This window comes from Eretmochelys imbricata, chromosome 1 (assembly GCF_965152235.1).
Source record: "Eretmochelys imbricata isolate rEreImb1 chromosome 1, rEreImb1.hap1, whole genome shotgun sequence".
NCBI lineage: Eukaryota > Metazoa > Chordata > Testudines > Cheloniidae > Eretmochelys > Eretmochelys imbricata.
In genome coordinates this window covers 224,776,387-224,796,225 of record NC_135572.1, presented here as the reverse complement: position 1 = coordinate 224,796,225, position 19,839 = coordinate 224,776,387, and the positions used below count along the sequence as shown (strand labels likewise).

The following is a 19,839-nucleotide window of genomic DNA, read 5'->3' as shown; positions in this document are numbered from 1 at the left end:
TGGTAACTCTCCCACCCTTCTACTGGTGACTTTAAGAAGTAAGCTCACTTCTCTCTACCTCAGTTTCCCCAGATGTGAAACAGGGATAATGATTCTGACCTCCTTTGTAAAGCGGGTTGAGGTCTATGGATGCAAAGTGCTAGGTATTTTTTTTATTGTTATAATTGTTTCCAACTCCCACCCCTTCAGTTAAGATGTGGCCGCTCACAATAAATACATCTGAGATCTGGTGAGAAACCAGGGGAGATCAGACGTGGCATTCCTGCTATTTCTGAAGTTAAAACAATAAGCAGGGGGGCGAAAAAACACTTTTTTTTTCATGTGGAAAAAGCTTTCAGGCCTTCTGTCTATATCCATCATAAAGATGGCAAAGGCAGCACAAGCCCAATGATAAACCTTCTTTCCCAGCCTCCTCTGAGTCACATAGTCATTTCATCTCCAGATCCGCCTCACACTGGGCTACCCGCTTTTGACTTGACTTAAGTGTGGGGCCAACTCTCAATAACTGCGACAGCACAGTGGGACTTGTCAGCTGAAGGTCCTTTCACCCACTCTGCCTTCGGTGTCACCTAGTGGGGTCTCTTGGAAACAGGGCCTGCTCTCTCCCCGTCAGCCATGAGAGGTCACTCCCCTCTGCCATGTACATTGGCCAAACTGGACAGTCTCTACGTAAAAGAATAAATTGACACAAATCAGACGTCAAGAATTATAACATTCAAAAACCAGTTGGAGAACACTTCAATCTCTCTGGTCACTCGATTACAGACCTAAAAGTGGCAATACTTCAACAAAAAAACGTCAAAACCAGACTCCAGCGAGAGACTGCTGAATTGGAATTAATTTGCAAACTGGATACAATTAACTTAGGCTTGAATAGAGACTGGGAGTGGATGGGTCATTACACAAAGTAAAACTATTTCCCCATGTTTATCCCCCCCACCCCCCACTGTTCCTCAGACGTTCTTGTCAACTGCTGGAAATGGTCCACCTTAAATATCACTGCAAAATGTTCCCCCTTCCCCGCCCCCCGCCCCCGCTCTCCTGCTGGTAATAGCTCACCTTAAGTGATCACTCTAGTTACAGTGTGTATGGTAACACCCACTGTTTCATGTTCTCTGTGTATATAAAATTCCCCACTGTATTTTCCACTACATGCATCCGATGAAGTGAGCTGTAGCTCACAAAAGCTTATGCTCAAATAAATTTTTTAGTCTCTAAGGTGCCACAAGTACTCCTTTTCTTTTCACATCCCCCGTTACTTGGCTCAGGGATAAAGTGGGAATGAAATAAATCCTCTCCAGTCAGTCAGTCACCTGGGGCTATCTGAAGTAAATAGACTTTTGATGGTAGCCAAGATACAGAGGAGAAAACAGATAGAAAATGAAAGAGTGTGAAGATTAAACATGTTCCTGAGCAGTCTGGAAAGAGCACATCAAACTATATATTGCTTTTAGTTTAATCTCTTTGATGGTTTCTACTAGAGTTGGGCCTGAGCTGCAGAATTCAGAACCAGGTTAGGATCTAGTCACGTCAGACCTGGTTTGATCCATTGCTTTGGCCTGTTAATAATCAATTTGTAATTAATAATACTCAGCTTTTACAGAGATGAAGTTTCAGATCCAGCCTCTGGACCTGCCTTCAAACTTGCCCAAAACCATACTCAGGACCTTGTCTAATTTATTCAGATTGGCTTCCCACATTCCCCACCCCCCATACATATTGTGCATTGAGTAGCAGTCCAAAACAACATATTTAAGTCCAGATTAGTATTTCCATGGCCCATTTTCTTCCACATACCTGCATGGGGAGGGTTTTCTCAGCCCCATAGGTAACCTGAATATTTCAATCCTCAGCCAGACCAGTTGCCAGTTCTCGAACTGCAAATATAACATTAAAGCTTCCAGGCTTTAGAAACTCATCACATCCTGCTGTCTGTGCACTGGTCTCTTAGCCTTGCTCTCTCCCACCCTCCTTGCCCACTCCATATGGATGTGGGCATGTTGATCAGGTGGGCAGACAATGGAATAGATTCGGTGCTGGTATCTGGCTGTTTAATTACACACTGTTTGCACAGGATTTGACTGGTTAATCCTCACAGGCTACTGGGAAAGTACAGAGCTGGCCACCAGGTGCCCTAACCTCAGCTATAGGAGAGGGAGATAATCGTATATATCCTGTATCTCTGCCAAACATTGGACTGCAACTGCCCTGCTCTGCAGCCTCATGCTGTGTAGACACCCTGCCTGTAAATGAAAGGTTAAGAGTCATCCTGTCTTATGACCTTATGCTCTTCTCACCTCTAGGACCCGCAGAGGAACCGCGTGTACCAGTGGCGAGAGGTGGAGTTAAATGGGGGCCTCACCCAGCTCTCCTTCCCCCTCACCTCCGAGCCCATTCAAGGCACCTACAACGTGGTGGTACAAAAAGAGACGGGGACCAATCTAGAACACTCCTTTACTGTGGAGGAATACGGTAAGGAAGGGTCCCACTCGTGCTGGGGCGAGGGGTGTTGGAAGCAGAAGCAACTGTCTGGGATTCATCCATTCCAGGCACAAAAATCCAGTTCAGGATTGTCTGGGGTATAGATGTGTGAAGAGTGATCTGAGGAATGGGCCAGGAAAACACTGGATACTTTAAGGGATCAGGATCTGAGCCCACATCCAGTGGTGTGTAGCTTTCTCTTCAGCACCTGAACTGTCAGGGTCACTGTTCACTGTAAGCCTGGGCGTATCTGGGTCTGAATACAAAAGCCCATCCCTTGGGCCTACTGGATTTGGGCTGTGATTCCAGTCTCAGTACAATGCAGCTTTATATTTGTGTAGGGTCTTTCCTACCAGTTGTGTGTAGTATATGGTACGGATGCAGAACAAACTATGTGAATGCTATATTACAGTAGCACAGTTTGCTTCCCCTGTGCTCTGCCAATGAAACTGGCTTAACTCACCTCTCCTTTCTCCCCTTCTCCCACTCTGGTCTTCACACCTTTGTCCTTGCAGCCCCTGGCACCCAGAACATCTTCAAACGTTCAAAATAAATAAATAAAGACACTTTGGCTGGAGATCAAGCCTGGAAAACATCAGCCTCAAAGGGCAAACTTTTGGAAGGTTTATGAGAAAAGGAAAATGAGGCCAGCAGGAGTGGTAGATTCTCAGAGAACCCATTTTGCAACCTTAAATACAGTGGTTGCCACGAATCACCCAAGGAGAGAGAGAAAGTACAGCTCTGTCTAGTCTAGGGAAATGTACCACTCCAGCCCCCACCCCAACCACTTGTGAATTGTCGCACAGAAATGCTCCAGCCACTTACATGCATTCCAAGAGCTTACTCTCAGCAAGCCTAAGAGCCAGCTCATTCTGAACGGCTTAGTAACAGTGGCTCCACAAGGCCTCTCGTTGCTGTCCAACGGGACATTCTGAAACTTCCCTGAATCCACTGCTTCTGGGGTCTGTGCTGGGAACTACAGGATAGGTACCACAGGGCGTTGCAACTGAAGGGCTTTAAAGCAGTGCTCTTATAGGCAAACCCGTAGAGCTCCGAACACCAGTCAGCATGGCAGTGCGGGCACTGTGACCAGCCTGTGCTCCAGCTGGGCCGATCTCACTGGTTCCAGTGTGACCTGGCTCTGGACAGTCTGCCACCTCCTTGCTTGGGGTGCCTCTGCGTGTGCCACTCCAAGCCAAGCTGGCTTTTGCCTGAGCCTTATACCTTCAGCAGCTCTTATTGCAGGGGTTCTCAAACTTGGGGGTCGGGACCCCTCAGGGGGTTACAAGGTTATTACATGGGGGGTCGCAAGCTGTCAGCCTCCACCCCAAACCCCACTTTGCCTCCAGCATTTATAATGGTGTTAAATATATTTCAAAGGGTTTTTAATTTATAAGGGGGGGGGGTCGCACTCAGAGGTTTGCTATGTGAAGGGTCATCAGTACAAAAGTTTGAGAACCATTGTTTTATGGAGTTTGCTCTCCACTCCCCTCCACACACCCCCAGTCAGTGTCTCTCTTCCATTATTACCCCCTCATTCAGTTAGTTCAGAACTCCTGAGAAAATTCACTTTGGGGCTGAAACTTGACATTGAAGTGCCCAGCCAGAAGGGGAATGCAGTCTGTGAACTCAGCCAGCAGGAAACAATATTTGCTTTTACCGTGTTATGAAACAGCTTTTATCCAACTCTTTTCATGCAGGGATAAGTTTAAAATGGCTGAACTTTCAGGGTCACATTCACTGGTGCAGTCCGTCTGCTTTGTACCACTCCAGCAGAGATGCAAAGTAAGCGGGCTTATGGCTGCTTTGCTTCACCGGAGCAGCACAAGAGCCAGAGCACACAGTGAATGTGGCCCTTTAAATCTGATGAGTGATGATGGTGCACTGGGGAGTCGGGCCCTCACTAGGTATCACTTGCGTTGCATAGTTTGGAATACAGTCTATGAAGCAACGACAGCCCGGCGGGCAGGGTTGGGCAAGGAGAGCGAAGGGGAGGGGAGCAGGGGTTACGGTGTCTTTCTCTTCAGTTCCACAGTCCCTGGCCAGATCCTCAGCTGGTGTAAACTGACTCAGCTGCACTGAGGGGCATGGAGCTGTGGTGATTTATAGCAGGCTGAGGATCTGGCACCATGCGTTGCGGGGGGGAGGGGGAGAGGCTGTGTCTGTCACTCAATGGGGTAGTGACAGTGATATACACGTGTTCCCTCTGCTCTGCTCAATGTCTGGCCTGTCTCTCTCCCTCAGTGCTGCCCAAGTACGAGGTATCTGTAAAGCTGCCCAAGAAAATCACCATCCAGGATGAGGAGCTGAAAGTGGCCGTCTGTGGTCTGTGAGTTTCAGGGTTTGAGTCACCGTTTTTTGTGCTCATCCACCGTTGCCTTCCTGCTGCTACCCCCAGAAACCAGAGCTGGAGAAGGCCCCTTGGGTCACTTTCTCTCCATCCCCAAGGGCTCTGGGCAGGATTGTTCCCTACTGTCTAGTCTGCATCTAGCCCAAGTTTTAAACATCCCAAGCAATGGGGCTCCTCCCCTGCCCCGGGAAACGATGTCTCAGCCCCGTATAGCTCCCTCTCAGAAAGGTTTTCTCCATTATTCAACCCAAATTTCCCCTTTCTTGACATCATTCCATCCTTCCTAATCAGACCCCCAAGTGCCTCCGTAAATTATCCCGGCCCCCCTTGGTGATGCCTCCTTCAGACACTTGTAGGTAGAAATTACGTCCCTTCTTAGACATCCCGTAACCAGACTTGCCAGATTTAACTCTTCCTTCCCTCCTCATAAATCCCTCCCTCCAGCTCCCTGCTCGTATTTCTTGCTCTTCTCTGAACTCCCTCCAATTTGTCAATGGCTTTTGGGTAAAGAGGTGTCCGGAGCTGAAAACAGTGCTCCAGAGGTGTCGTGTAGCGTTGACGGGAGATGATAATCCCTCTTTATACAGCCTTAAAGTGCGACCCCACCTGGAAGACAGTGTTCAGCTCTGGGCCCCACAGCTCTGAGGAGACTGCACCTGGAATACTGTCTGCAAGTCTGGGCTCTTCCGTACCAGAAAGGTGTGGCCAAATGGGAGGGAGCTGGGAGAAGGGAAACACAACTGATTTAAGGGGCAGAAGAGCCTGACTATCGGGCAACATTTCCTAATGGGGAGGCCTGCTGGGTAATGGAATAATCTCCCCCGGGAAATGGCTGGAACCCCGTCACCTGAGTCATTGGAAAACAGGACTAGATGAAGCTCTGGAGAATAGACATTAGGAAACCAGCAACAGAGTCCTCAGGGGTAATGGTGTAAAGGGCCCCAAAAGGCCTCTTCTGCCTGACTGTCTCCCAGTCTAAGCACCTTGTGTCTCTTTAACACCTCTCTGGTTACAGATACACCTATGGGACCCCTGTCCCCGGCCTGGTGAATGTCCGTGTGTGCCGGAGATTCTCCCAGTCCAGGTCACACTGCTATGGAAGAGAGGCGGAGGCTGTGTGTGAGGAATTCACCAGACAAGTAAGTCCAAGGCCCATCCCATAGGCAGGAGGTGACTGTCTTGAGGAGGGTGATCTGTGTCTGTCAAAGGGGATTGTTAGACCTCAGCTGGGATTCTGTGTTCTGGGTTGGGCTCTGTCTCACAGGAGGGAGGTATTGGTTAGGAGGTGAGGCCAGGGCTGGGGGATATAAATTATGAAGAAAAACCCCTCGGGTGAAATCCTGGCCCCATTGAACTCAATGGCAAAACTCCCATTGACATCTGTCAGGTCAGGATTCACCCCTGGATGGATGTTTCTTCTAACTGGGAAAGAAAAGACCCTGAGAGGTTTTTGTGTCTGTGAATGGGATTGAGATGGGGAGGGGAGCAGAGCAGAGGAGAAAGCAAGAGGGAACTTTAAGATCTGGGAGAGAGAGAGAACTCAAGAGGAAGAAGAAAGAGAGAGACAGGGCAAGGAGGTAGAGAGAATAGGGGTAGAGCAATAAAGAGAGAGAGGGAGACTATGAAGGAGAAGAAAGTAAGAGAGAGAAAATAGAAGTAGGTTAGACAGAGATAGGAGGAGGAGAAGAATGAGAGCAAGAACAAGAGAAGGAAGAAGAGAGCAAGATTGTGCATAGAGAACGAGAGAGGATTCCAAGGGTGGATAAAAGACACAAGGAGATTTATCACACTGATGGGAAGTTGCAGTTCTAGGGGGTGTGATCTGAACAATCAGGGAACCAGGCTTGTAACTAGGAGAATTTGTGGTGAAATGCATCAGAGAGGGCTGCATATTGGATAAGTCACTGAGATGAGAGACGCCTTGATTGGTTTGTTGAGGAAGAAGGGAAGAGAGGGAGTCAGGCCGGATCAAGCCAGTAAGAGGATGGGATTAAGGCAAACTAAGCAGCAGGCAAATGTCTTGGGTACTGGGGTCTCTGTTCCTGTTCCACACAGACCTGAATTGTACAGGGATTTCCATGGTAATTTCCTCTTTGGGCTTTGGCTCAGGCGGACGTTCGAGGCTGTGTCTCCAATGTGGTGAAGACTAAAATATTCCAGCTCAAGCGAAAGGGTTATGAGATGAAAATTGAGGTGCAAGGCAAGATCACGGAAGAGGGTACAGGTATGCATCATGCTGACCTGGTGGAGCTGTGGGGCCGCACTGCGATAGCAGTGGGTGTTGCAAGCCAGCACTGAAGGGCACTGGCAGAGCTGGACAACGTGGGGGGCAGCATTGGAGCATCTAGAGGAGCTGCAGGTCAGTGCATTAGTTCAAACCCCTCTTTGCCGTGTTTTTTTGCAGGGGTGGAGTTAACTGGGACAGGCTCCAGTGAGATCACAGGCACCATGAGCAAAATCAGCTTTGAGCAGGTGGACTCTCATTACATACCAGGGATCCCCTTCTCTGGGCAGGTAGGGAACCTCTGAGAGCCCAGGAAATTACCTGACACGAGTGTGCTTGTCTGTGGAGAATGAAAACGTGCAAATGGAAAAGGGAAAATGTGGGACGATCACAAACCACGGGAACAGGAGCCATCTCCCTCTGCCTCTACACATGCTGTGGTATCCTTGCCATTAGTGGGAATTGCAGCACCTTCCTCTGACCCCCTGGTGCTGTCAGAGACGGGATACAGAGGAGAAGGCCCATTGGTGTGGCTGGCACAGTCCTTCCCATGTTCCCAATCACACACTCTCGGAGGACAAGCCACCTCCTCAGGTGGTTCAGACTCACCCAGCATGTTCACATATACCTGCCCCGTGGTCAGCTCTGTAGGAAACACCCTCTGGAGCTGCCTCAGGGGAATAATGTGGGCAAAGTGTCATTAGGACTGTGGGGACTGCTTTCCCTGCCTGGTATAAGCAGCGGAGATTGGATTTGTTCCTTTAGGTGAAGCTGGTGGACGGGACCGATGCTCCAATCACCAATGAAACAATCCGGATTTCCATAAGGGGAAACAAATACAAAGCCAACTACACAACAAATGAAGAGGGCCGAATCTGGTTTTCCATAGACACTGTCAACTTCACAGACACCTCCATTCACATCACCGTGAGTAGCTGAATCCAGGGAGCTAGGGGATGGGAGGTGTCACTGGCTGAGCTCCAGAGGAGATGTCCGTGGGTTTACTGATCTCTCTGCCCATCGGGAGATAAAACAAAGAGTTTGTTGGCTGGGAATTTCAGTCTCCTCCTCTCTGTCTTGCTCTCTTTCTCTCTGTCCCTTGTTCTCTGTGTCTTTCACACACACTGTCGCTCTCCCTCTGATTCTCCATCTCTCTCTCGCCACACGAGCATGGAAAATGCAGATCAATGCACTGTGCACTGAAAAATCTGCCAAGAACATGTTTTTAAAATTACCCACTTTTTCCTTCTGAAATGCTAGTAGACTTGTTACTCACTTTTTGATCTGATATAAAAATGTTCTTCTTTATCAGGCAAACCATAAATCTGAACTGAACTGTTATGACACAGACTGGGTCACCCCTGTGTATGGTAACGTCGTTCACAGAGCAACACGCTTTTACTCCCTGAGTAAGAGCTTTCTCAAAATTGAGCCCATGTCTCAGACTTTAAGCTGTGGATCCAATGTGGTGGTCCGGGTGCACTACATCCTGAAGCCAGAGGCCGTGGGGGAGCAGAAGGAAATCGTCTTTTACTATTTGGTAAGCCCTCATGACCTCTACTTCCGTACACATGACACAGCACTGGAGGCCAGACACCCATATATGTCCCAGGCCACCAAACTGCCGCGAGGCCAGGTTCACTTGACCTTGACATTTACATGTAAAAGCCAGTGAAGGAAATGCAGAATTGGCCGGCGAGTGGATGGTTTCTGCTGGGAGAGAGAATTTCTGACTTGGTCGAGGTCCCAGTAAACTCCAGTCTGGGTCTGGGACGCTCTGTATGGCTCTGCGGGATTTTCTGCTCCTTCCCCACAGGAAGGCATCGGTATAGACACCCCCCCACCCCCAGCATTCCCCCGTGAGTATCCCGCACCTCCCACCAGGACCTCTGTAACAGGTGGGTTTCTTCTTCCTGGCAGGTGATGGCCAAGGGAGGCATTGTGAGGGCAAGCACCGAGGCGCATCCTGTGCGGGATGGAGAACGTGAGTAGAGCTGTGTGAATAACTGATTTCGCGGTTTGCTGGCCAAACCAGAAACCTCAAAAAACAATTGTTTGGGAGCAGCTGAACCATTTCACTTTTGAGCTGCTTTCATCTTTTTTAAATAGAATTGAAGGGAAATTGTAAATGAGGAGTTGTTTTGAATTGAAAAATGGAACCATTCATTGAGGAAATGTCGAAACAAAACTTTCTGATTTGTTGCCAATTTTTTTTCTGAACAAAACCATTTGGTGAATTTCACACAAATTTGTAAAATGTTTTTTGGTTTATTCAAGTCTACATTTTTCAACAACAAAAAATCATCTGAAAAATTTCGGCCCATTCTCATTGTGAGCTCTCCCCACGCCTTTCTCTGTCTGTCCTGGGAGACTGACCTGCTGTGTCTGAAGGAGGTGACGAGAACAGCACCCTTCTCTCCTCTTCACTTTCTCTCTCTCCTCCTTGTCTCACTAGTCATGGTCTCTCTCTCCCTTTGACACACACACAGTTCCCCTGACCGATTTCATTTCATTAATGGCAGTCTCAAGGGATTCCCAGTTTGACTGATTCAGGCTGGCTGGGCAAATTCCACCTTGAGGAGCAGGAGTGTGGAATCCCACCCCCTCTGCAGCCCTGTGCGCACAACCCTCCGCACAGAGCCATTGTACAACACGCACTTCTTTCCTCGCCTTCATTATTGCATGGGCAGGGGCATCCTGCACTGATGGAGGACAGTGCTAGACTCTAGCTGACATGAATTTAGAGGACATGCTGAGATCCACCAAACCCATCTCACCTGAATATCTCACACCAAGTGTCTGCAGTAAGAGTCAAAAGCCTCAACTATGTGCCAGAACTCTTACCCTTGGGTAGCGCATTTTTCAGGGTGGCTGATATTGCAGCCATCATGAGGGAGCCTAAGGAAATGTGTGGCCCTGGAGCTGCTTCTCAATAGCTTAGCCACCCCCATCTCTGTTTCCCAGTTATCCAAGTATTTGAGCTGAGGCTCCCCGTGAGGCCTGATATTGCCCCCCTGGCCCGGGTACTCGTATACACCACTTTACCCAGCGGGGAAGTTATCGCCAATTCCGAAGATTTCAAGATTGAAAACTGCTTTGCCAATAAGGTGAGCATCCGGTTTCTATAACTCGCATTCACCCCATGGACAATGGCCCACCTGTGGAACCTGGAATGGCAAATTTCAGGGGAGACTCAGGAAATGTTCAATGGCTTCATGACCCATCAGGCACTGACCATAGATCAGCAATTGAATATGAGAGAAGAGTGCACATCAGGACTAATTTGCATAGGCAGAATTATGGAGGGTAGAAACAGAACTGACATATAGGGGGCACTGCTGATCATGTTTGAATTGCACTGGTCAGGGCTGAGGGGCTTTGGCAGAGCTGTGTGGGACCCCAGCATTGTAATAGCAGGGGGGCTGCAGGGCAGGACAGAGGGGCATTGGCAAGGCTGTGGGGGGAGCTCAGGGCTGGAATAGCAGGGGGGTTGTAGGGCAGGACTGATGGGCATTGGCAGAGCTGTGGGGCAGCATGTGAAGGTATCTGGAGAAGTAGCTCCTCTAACACCTTTCCTGGGGTTGCAGGTTGACTTGCATTTCTCACTGGCTGAGGGCCTCCCCGCCTCCAACACTCACCTTCAGGTCGAAGCCTCCCCGGGCTCCCTGTGCGCCATCCGTGCTGTGGACAAGAGCGTCCTCCTCATGAAGCCTGAAGCTGAGCTCTCACCCAGCTCTGTAAGTGCCAGCCTGGCCTGGTGATGAACAGGCACAAGAGATGATCTTGTCTGGAAAGTGCAGAGAATCACTCGTGGGAGCTAGGGCAGAGCAGTCTGCCTGTTATTGTAGGGTCCCAAGTCAGCACAAGGTCTGCGCCCACTGCTTGATCTATGTAGGGCGCTATTGAAAACTGTTGCTGCACCCAGTGATTTATAGTTCTGGGGCCGCTTGTGAGGACACAACCACACATACTGATTTATTACTGGAGGGCCGCTGGTGAGTACTGGTCAGCACACACTGGGTTATTATTATTCTGCAGAAAAGGACCTAGGGGTTACAGTGGACAAGAAGCTGGATCTGAGTCAACAGTGTGCCCTTGTTGCCAAGAAGGCCAATGGCGTTTTGGGCTGTATAAGTAGGGGCATTGCCAGCAGATGGAGGGACGTGATCGTTCTCCTCTATTCGACATTGGTGAGGCCTCATCTGGAGTACTATGTCCAGTTTTGGGCCCCACACTACAAGAAGGATGTGGAAAAATTGGAAAACGTCCAGCAGAGGGCAACAAAAATTATTAGGAGACTGGAACACATGACTTATGAGGGGACGCTGAGGGAACTGGGATTGTTTAGACTGTGGAAGAGAAGAATGAGGGGGATTTGATAGCTGTTTTCAACTACCTGAAAGGGGGTTCCAAAGAGGATGGATCTAGACTGTTCTCAGCGGTAGCAGATGATAGAACAAGGAGTAATGGTCTCAAGTTGCAGTGGGGGAGGTTTAGGCTGGATATTAGGAAAAACTTTTTCACTAGGAGAGTGGTGAAACACTGGAATGCGTTACCTAGGGAGCTGGTGGAATCTCCTTCCTTCGAAGTTTTTAAGGTCAGGCTTGACAAAGCTCTGGCTGGGATGATTTAGTTGGGGATTGGTCCTGCTTTGAGCAGGGGGTTGGATTAGATGACCTCTTGAGGTCCCTTCCAACCCTGATATTCTATGATCCTATGATTATTGAAAAGTCAGTGCTGAGCCGTGGAGTCAGACATTCTGCTCTGTTACTGTAGGGTTTTGTTATTGTAGGATCACCCTTGGTCACTGGGATTGCATGCACAGATGTGTTAGCTTAAAGTTGTCTGTGATCACTAGGGTGGCACACGCTGGTTTATTATTATTGGGCCTGTGGTCACTGACATCGAGACATGTCATACCCGCAGGTGTATGATTTGCTCCCGGTGAAGGAGATCAGGGGTTATAATTACCGGGAGCACCATTTGGAGGAAGAAGACGATAACCCTTGTGTGACACTCAAGAACGTCATTTTAAATGGATTCATCTACGGACCCATTTCTCCTGACGGTGAAGGGGATGCCTACAACGTTCTCAAGGTGAGGGCCACGTCTCCCTTTAGTGTGTGAAATCACTGTTAGTTCAGAAGATTTCCCCACCGTGTTCTTGGCGGAGCAAACTCCTGTCATATCCCATAGGTGCTGTCTGAGCACACTTAGTTGGGTGCTTGTTAGCTAGCTCATTCAAGGTAATAATTAAACCTGGCCCAGAAAACCCCAGATGGGAATCCCCCAGCATTGAGGACTGAATGCCTCTCTCAACCACTGAACTCTAGAGGTTTCCCATCACTAATTTAAACATGACAAGGAGACGTCCTAATAGCTGGGGCAAAGAAATAGAGCGCAGAAATGAGCGACTCAGCCTCTGCAGCCATTTTGTCAAAGAGATCCTGTCCCACACGCTCTCTCTCCTGTCTACGTAGGTCTCTGTGAAGTGCCAGTCCCCATTTTATCCACACACGCACGCACATACACACATGTGCAGAGAGCTGCTCTGAGCCAGCACCCAGGGTAATTACCCAGCCCCAGCTGGTGAGGGTTTGGTGTCCTGCAGGATCTCAGGTTTGTTGCCAGTGGGACTCACTCCCAAATCACCCAATCCCCAGCACATCTGACAATGACTTGTTAGGCATCTCAGCAGAGAGGCAGGGGATGGACTGGGCCAGAGAGGCTGATCTCCCTCCAGGGCAGGGCTGAGGCAAGCCGGCAGGGGCTGAGTGCATGGCGGAAGCTTGCATGGCTGATGCCTCTGATGAACCTGCTCTGAGGACACACAGGACGTCCGTCTCCAGCCGCTGGTCCGGCACCTTTCACTGACATAGACCTTGCCCTTGGCTTCCCACCAGCCACACAGGCATTGACCCCTCAGGCCTTAGTATCTGCTCTTGCAATGACCCATCCCTGCACTGTGATAAGCCCGTCACATCCCGGTCTAGTCCAGATGGCACATTTATCTCCCGACTTATGGTTTACTTTACCACATGCCTGTCTGGGTTATCTTTTTACAGGAGATGGGTTTAAAAGTCTTCACCAGCACCAAGGTCCATAAGCCCAAACTCTGCATAGAGAGAATGTACGGTGCACCTGAAGCATATGGTGTTGCTGGTAAATGAGCCTGCTTTGTTTTGCCCTGCTGATACCCCCCTGTTAGGTGCTTTTCCTGCTCCCCTCCCTTTCACCCTCTCCTCTGCATGGAAACTAGACCACTAGGAACAGACTCTGTTCTCAGCTATGCTGGCCAAAATCCAAGAAAGTCAGGCCTGAAATAGGAATCTGGTCCATTTCCACCTGCTTGCTCACCAGCTAAGGAAATGTGCACTGTTGTAACTACACTGATGCAGTGGCACCTTGCACCCCCCCCCGCCAAAATGTAGATGTGCTGCACTGGCACAAACTGGCTGCTAAATCTTGTTGAATTTGGTTACAGCTCTCTCAACCTGGAACAGGATAATTTCCACTCCCTTGTTTTCACCTTTCAGCAAGTGCTAGAGAAAAAACTATGCAGAAAGAGAGCCAGGTTCAATGGGGAGGGAGTGTGAACCCATGGGGAGAGTTTAGGACTGGGAATCAGGAAATCTGTACTCCATTCTTAGCTCTCCCATCAACTTGAACTTGGGTGAATCATTTCAATTCTTTGTGCCTTAATATTCCTATCTGTAAAAGGGGATTAATTATACTTACACAGCCTTGTGAAGAGCTCTGAGATTAGATGGCTAAATATTCATGTTAATTATGCTCTCAGTTATACCAGTGGAAATGAAAAGTAACCAGATCAGATCACTGACCCTCTAATCCAATGTCCCTGTTCCTACTGTAGAACATCAGACTACTGGTCTATATATGGCATGTCCTGCCTCCTGACCATATTGGATCAACACTGTCGTCTTTTTAGTGCAGGATCCCTCTTCAGACAGTGGTCAATGGTGGCTGCCTCAGAGTAAGGTGGAAAACCTTGGTAATACACCTCACGGTGCAGTACTGTGGGGTAAATTTCTTCCTGGCCTATGGGCTTCTTATCAGCTTGTTTCCTGATGCACGAGAACTGATACCCGTGATCATTTGAATCCTAGCTGGTGTCACTAGTGTTGCTGCTACTCTTCGTCATATACAGATACAATTTTTTTCCTGTGACTCTGACTCCGCTACTGCATCTATAATGTCTTGGGGCAGTGAGTTCCACAGGATAATTCCACATTGATATGGATATAGGCAGGGCTTTAGGGGCTGCTTCAACACAGTCATTACAGCTGGGCTTCCCATACACTCTGGGATTGGAGGTGTGGGAATAAATATGTCCATCCATCCCGCCCCTGTAAGGGGTGCTGAAGTCTTTAGAAAGCAGACAGTTTGATATCACAATCGGGCAATACAGATATTTTTTCAGGGGCTTTGAAAGAGGTCTAAAAAGATGATGACGCTGGGAGAGTGGGGTGGGGAAAAGAATGACTGGTTGCAAGCAGAGATAGTCTAAGTTTGGGTCTGAACATGGCTGAAGTTTGTGAGGAAGGGTTATTAGATCTAGAGTTTAGGATCAAGCCTATCACTAACTGGAAACAAAATGCCATGGTTTAGAATAAGGTCTAACATATTATGTCCTCTCTGCCCTCGCCATACCCTGTACCCCTAATGTCTGAAAGAAGCTCTTACATCTGCGCGGATGTCTTCATCCCTTTTGGATTACATCATCGATCATGGCCCAGTGGAGACCATCCGGAAGTATTTCCCTGAGACGTGGATTTGGGATTTAGTTCCAGTGAAGTAAGTGATGTTTATGGGATGTGGTGAATGGGGTCAACTGGATTACACAGACACTCAGAAGAAGTTGCTCAGACACCATGAGATGTGCTTATATCCTTCTGTCATAGATGCAGTACCTGTTGTAGATAGACTAGAGAGAGACAAGCATGAGGGATGGATAGGCAGGTAGAGGAAAGGCAGGAAGTAAGTTAACTAGTTCTACTAAAACACCACAGCCACTCCTTCTCCTCTCAGTAACTGGGAGACAATTAATTGTGTGGATCACAATGGACAATCCCCTGTTAAGTGATCCAGCACGAGGTGACCTGCCTGGGAAGTGTGTGTGTGTGTCGGAGGGAGGTGTAATTTCTTTTTGGTCCCAGCTCTGGTGCAGAAGTCACTATTAGCTATGCATCTCATCCTTTTCTATAGCCGTGTGTCTGAGGGATTTTCTGTTCACCATGGAACCCCACCCCTTGTTTTGTTACTTGAATGATTCTTCTGTGGAGCTGGATGTAGGATGGGATGGGAGGAAGTGCTCTGCAGTGAGCCTACAATAACCAACCAGCATGCACACCCCAGTGCTCCCAAAGGACCCTGCAGTTACAAATGGGGGGTGGGGGTTCATTCAGGATGCTGTGCGGGGCACGGTTGTTTCCCGCAAAGGTAGGAAAGCTCCCCCCATCTCCTTGTTTGGTCACCAGGTCTGACGGAAGTGCTGATTTGGCTGTGACCATCCCCGACACCATCACAGAATGGAAAGCCAATGCGTTCTGCACTTCAAGTGATACTGGCTTTGGCCTGTCCCCGACCGTGTCCCTCAGAGCCTTCCAGCCCTTCTTCGTGGAGCTCACTCTGCCCTACTCTGTAGTGCGCGGCGAGGCCTTCACACTAAAGGCCACTGTCTTCAACTACCTGACCCGCTGCATCAGAGTAAGGGACATTTGCAGCTTTCCTCAGCAGGGGGCAGGGAGGAGACCACATGGGCCAGTTGCAACATGGTTTCCCATCCAGGGGAGGCAGCTGATTGGCCTCTAGCAAATTGTCTTATTACAGTGGTAAGAAATGGGTGATGGAAAGGAGGAATCTGATTGGCTCCTAGGTGTGTGTTACTACTGGGGTACAGAGTGGGCATTAGGAAAGAAGGAATCTGTTCGGCTGACAAAGGTTTGCGAGCTGCAGATATACCTGAGACCAACTTCCTGTGTGGGTGAAGGCACCTGACCTTAGACCTCCTGTGCCTATCTCATGACCCCATGGCAAGCAAGGTACCTGGGGTGACCACACACTGTGCATCACCCCTTACTCTAGCGGAGACTCCCGGCTTCCTGGAATGGACACCATCCATTATGTGCTTGGCCTTTAGCCTCATGCCACACAAGCCCCCCAGCTGCACTACAGCTGCTGGGAAACTCACTGGCCTGTTGCATCCATGGAAACGGCACTGACTCTCTAGCCCCACTGGCCTGCGGTGTATTCCTGCTCCAGCACAAGGGTCTGGAGGGGACTCAGGAAGGGAGTCCCTGCAAAATTGTGGTGACTTTTCACTCAGCTTTTATTTAAATGGGTTTCATTCTAGATAAAGTGAAGCGGGAACAAGCTCTATGGTGTTAAGAGCCCCCAAGGCACTCTCATCCTCTTCCCCATCCCTTTCCTGCCCTTCGCTACGCTCACTGATGGTCCCCAATTCTGTTCTCTCTCAGCTACTCCCAGATAGCCCCCCGCCCCCCACAGCCAGCACTTCACCTCCTCCCCTAACAAGACATCAGAGGGGTCTCAGACTCATGCCAAGGTGGTAAATTTGAGGTCACCATTTTGTCTTTATTCCCACAACTGGTCCTGAGTCCCTCAGGCCCTGCAATCTCCTGTTTCTTCAGAGCCATGCGCCCAACTCTCTGCCCCTCCTCAGTCTCCTGCACCTCCCCAAACCACGGTACCCCTCAGCTTTCCCCACCTCAATCCCTGCCCCACCAAATCCCTGTGGCCCCCAAACTCCCTGCCCCCTCTCCTCCCCTGCCTTGTCTCATCTCCATTTACCCACAACCCCCTTGAACCCTTCTCTCTCCCTGCCTGATGGCACCTTTCTGTACAATGGACAGGTCAGCATCTCACTGGTTTCATCTAATGACTTCCGGGCTACCCCTGTGGAGAAGGAAGAAGAATCTTATTGTCTCTGTGTGAACGGACGGAAAACAGTGTCTTGGGCTGTGACCCCAAAATCTCTGGGTAAGGGACCTGGCAACTTCAAAATCTCAGAATCAGGGACTAATGGATGGGTCCAAAACCTCTTTGAAAGGGACCAAATGGCACCGAAATTTCTGGATAAGATTTCTGGCGTTTCCAACCTCTCTGGAAGGGACTGATCTGCTGTGAAAGGAGGAAGGCTGGCCTTATGGCTGAGGCACCTGACTGGACTCAGGAGACCTAGACTCAGTGCCCAGCGCTTGGGAAAGTCAATGTCCCGGTGCCTCAGTTTCCCCATCTGTAAAATTGGAATAATACATTCATCCATGTATGGGAGGTGCAGTACACGACTGCGATGAGGGCCATATAAATACCTGGACTGACAGACTGGTTGGGTCTGAAATTTCTGGAAAAGAAAGATGATGGCTCTGACACCATGCAGGGGTCTGAGTGTCAGAATCTGAAGGCCTGCCCCTGCACTCCCCTCCTCTCCATCTTGCCCAGCCCCATTCAGCGTAGCTGTTGGAGCCGAGGGGTTGGAACTAAGGCTTCTGCAGAGCTGTGCTATAGTGCTAACTACATGTGACTTGAGCTCTGCCCTCTTTAGAGAGGTTTCCATGTAATCCGTGGTGCTGCAAAGCACAACATCAAGCGAATGACTCTGACACCCCTGTAGCTGCAGTGCCTGGCAGAACACTTATCCTTCTTTGTTCCAGGTACTGTGAATTTCTCAGTGAGCGCTGAGGCCCTGAAGACAGATCTGCCCTGCGGGAACGAGGTAGTGGAGTCCCTGGACAAAGGGCGGAGGGACACGGTGATCAAACAGCTGTTAGTGGAGGTAGGTGGGCTGTTTAGTCCCTGTGGAATAGAGAAGCCATGATAACTTACTGCTGTGTAGTGACAACTGATATAATGCTGCAGGTCTTCTTGGTTTTATTGGGAAATGTAAGGGGACTGTTGCCCCCTTACTAACATTCAGTGGGGGTGTTTTGGTTGGCTAGCTCCCAGTACTAAAAGGGGGAAGGGTCGATGGGGAATCAGGACCCTGATACTGACAGCCTCCAGGTACAATGGAGAGAGGCCAGTGCTCCAGGTCAGCCTGAATGACAGGGTGAGCAGGCTAATCAAAGAGTCAGGAGGCCAGGGAGGTCCCATCCTCCGTGTGAGCTGGATTTGCCTGGGTCAGACAGAGTGGGGCCAAGCTAAGGAGAAAGCAGGGGTCCAAGCTGAGCTGTGCTAGATCCAGAGAGAGCAGACCCTGTCCTGGGAGCAGAGCTGCAGCCCCAAAGCCAGAGGCACAGCCCAGAGAGAGCAGACTTGCCCTGGGAGCAGAGCTGCAGCAACCAGAGGCAGAGGGGCCAAAGAAGCAGCCCAGGGAGCTGGAGGCAGCAGCAGTGCAGAGACCGAGTGGTGCTGCTGGGGCTGGAGCAGTCCGGAGCTGGGTGCAGTGAGCAGCTGGGGAGAGCGAGGGGGACCCTGGGCAGCAGGCCCAGCACAGGGAGACGCCTCAGCCAAGGGGCTCTGCAGGCCAGGCTTGGATCGTAACCCCGACAGGGCGGGGGCGACACTGGGAAGAAGGGTCCTACCACTTAGAGCCTGAGAGTGTGTGGCCACCACCAGAGCAAGTGTCCAAACCACAGCATCCCTGCAGCACAACCAGGGCCTGAGAAGAAGGCCTGGGACTTACAAGGAACAGACTGTGAACTGTCCTGACATTCCAGAGACACTGTTTGTGATGTTCCCTGCCACAGAGCGGGTTGATGTGTTTCCTTTCACCTTTCCCATTTTCCCTTATTCTTTTTAAAATTAATTGTTGATTAAATAACTTGGATTTGCTTTAACATGTATGTAATGGTCAGTGGGTCAGAGAAGTGCCCAGTGCAGAGAGAGTACCCCGGAGTGGGGACACCCTAGCCCCTGTCCTAGGTGACCACAGCAGGGTTGGGGGTCGAGCCCCCCAGGAATCCTGGGCCCAGCCTTGTTGGGGTTACGAGGACTCTGCCAGACAGAAGAGTGGAAGGGGAGTCCTCAAGGGCAGGGAGGCCACTGGGTAAAGGAAATGGGAGCGAGGACTCAGATTCTTTTGCTAGCCCACTTCACCGGGGTAGTGCAGAAGCCAGGAAAGTTCCCCACAAGAGCGGGACTATTCCCCCGCTTACAGAAACCTTGATGACTTCATATGATCACACACTGTCTAATGCTGTAAAGGGAAGCAGCGATAAGTCACTACATTGGCCAATATAAACTGTAATACTGCATCACTTCTTACAGGAAAATACTGGTACCTTGTTGCACCGTGTGACTGAAATAATGAGCAAAGGTGATACGTTTGCCACAGCCATGTCTTTTGGGACAGAAACCATGACTTTTCGGTTTTGTCTATAACAAGTCATGGGATCAAGCCCTCAGCAGTGTAGATTGGCATAGCTCCATTCAATTCAATGCAGCTCTGCGGATTTACACCAGCTGTGAATGTGGACCGTGGTCCTTGTAAATTGAGCTGTGCGAATAACTGATTTTTTGGTTTGCTGGCCAACTGAAAAATCAAAAAAAGAATCGTTTTGGGCCAACCCAAATAGAAATGTTTCAGGGTTTTTTGGTGAACCGAAACAGTCAAAAAATGTAGTTTGAAGTCCAACAAAATGTTTGATTTGACCTGACATGAAATGCTCTTTCTTTTTCAATCTTTTTTACCATTTTAAAAAAAATAGTGTTGAACTAAAATTAAAATGAAAAAAGCAATTTTGAATTGAAAAATCAAAACATTTTATTTCGAAAATGTCCAAATAAAATGTTTTGATTTTTT

The 19,839-nt window shown here is 49.4% G+C and overlaps 1 protein-coding gene across 1 annotated transcript in view; it reads left to right on the top strand.

Moving 5' to 3' along the window:
• Positions 1–19,839, top strand: part of LOC144259202 (alpha-2-macroglobulin-like) — a 57,784-nt gene that overhangs the window by 14,622 nt on the left and 23,323 nt on the right. The window contains exons 6-21 of the mRNA XM_077807387.1: positions 2,304–2,472; positions 4,726–4,810; positions 5,847–5,970; positions 6,941–7,055; positions 7,236–7,345; positions 7,821–7,982; positions 8,368–8,595; positions 8,976–9,039; positions 10,020–10,162; positions 10,643–10,792; positions 11,982–12,152; positions 13,121–13,217; positions 14,750–14,870; positions 15,554–15,782; positions 16,949–17,075; positions 17,750–17,871. Coding sequence (XP_077663513.1) covers positions 2,304–2,472; positions 4,726–4,810; positions 5,847–5,970; positions 6,941–7,055; positions 7,236–7,345; positions 7,821–7,982; positions 8,368–8,595; positions 8,976–9,039; positions 10,020–10,162; positions 10,643–10,792; positions 11,982–12,152; positions 13,121–13,217; positions 14,750–14,870; positions 15,554–15,782; positions 16,949–17,075; positions 17,750–17,871 — 2,217 coding nt within the window. The remainder of the gene's footprint in view (positions 1–2,303; positions 2,473–4,725; positions 4,811–5,846; positions 5,971–6,940; positions 7,056–7,235; positions 7,346–7,820; positions 7,983–8,367; positions 8,596–8,975; positions 9,040–10,019; positions 10,163–10,642; positions 10,793–11,981; positions 12,153–13,120; positions 13,218–14,749; positions 14,871–15,553; positions 15,783–16,948; positions 17,076–17,749; positions 17,872–19,839) is intronic.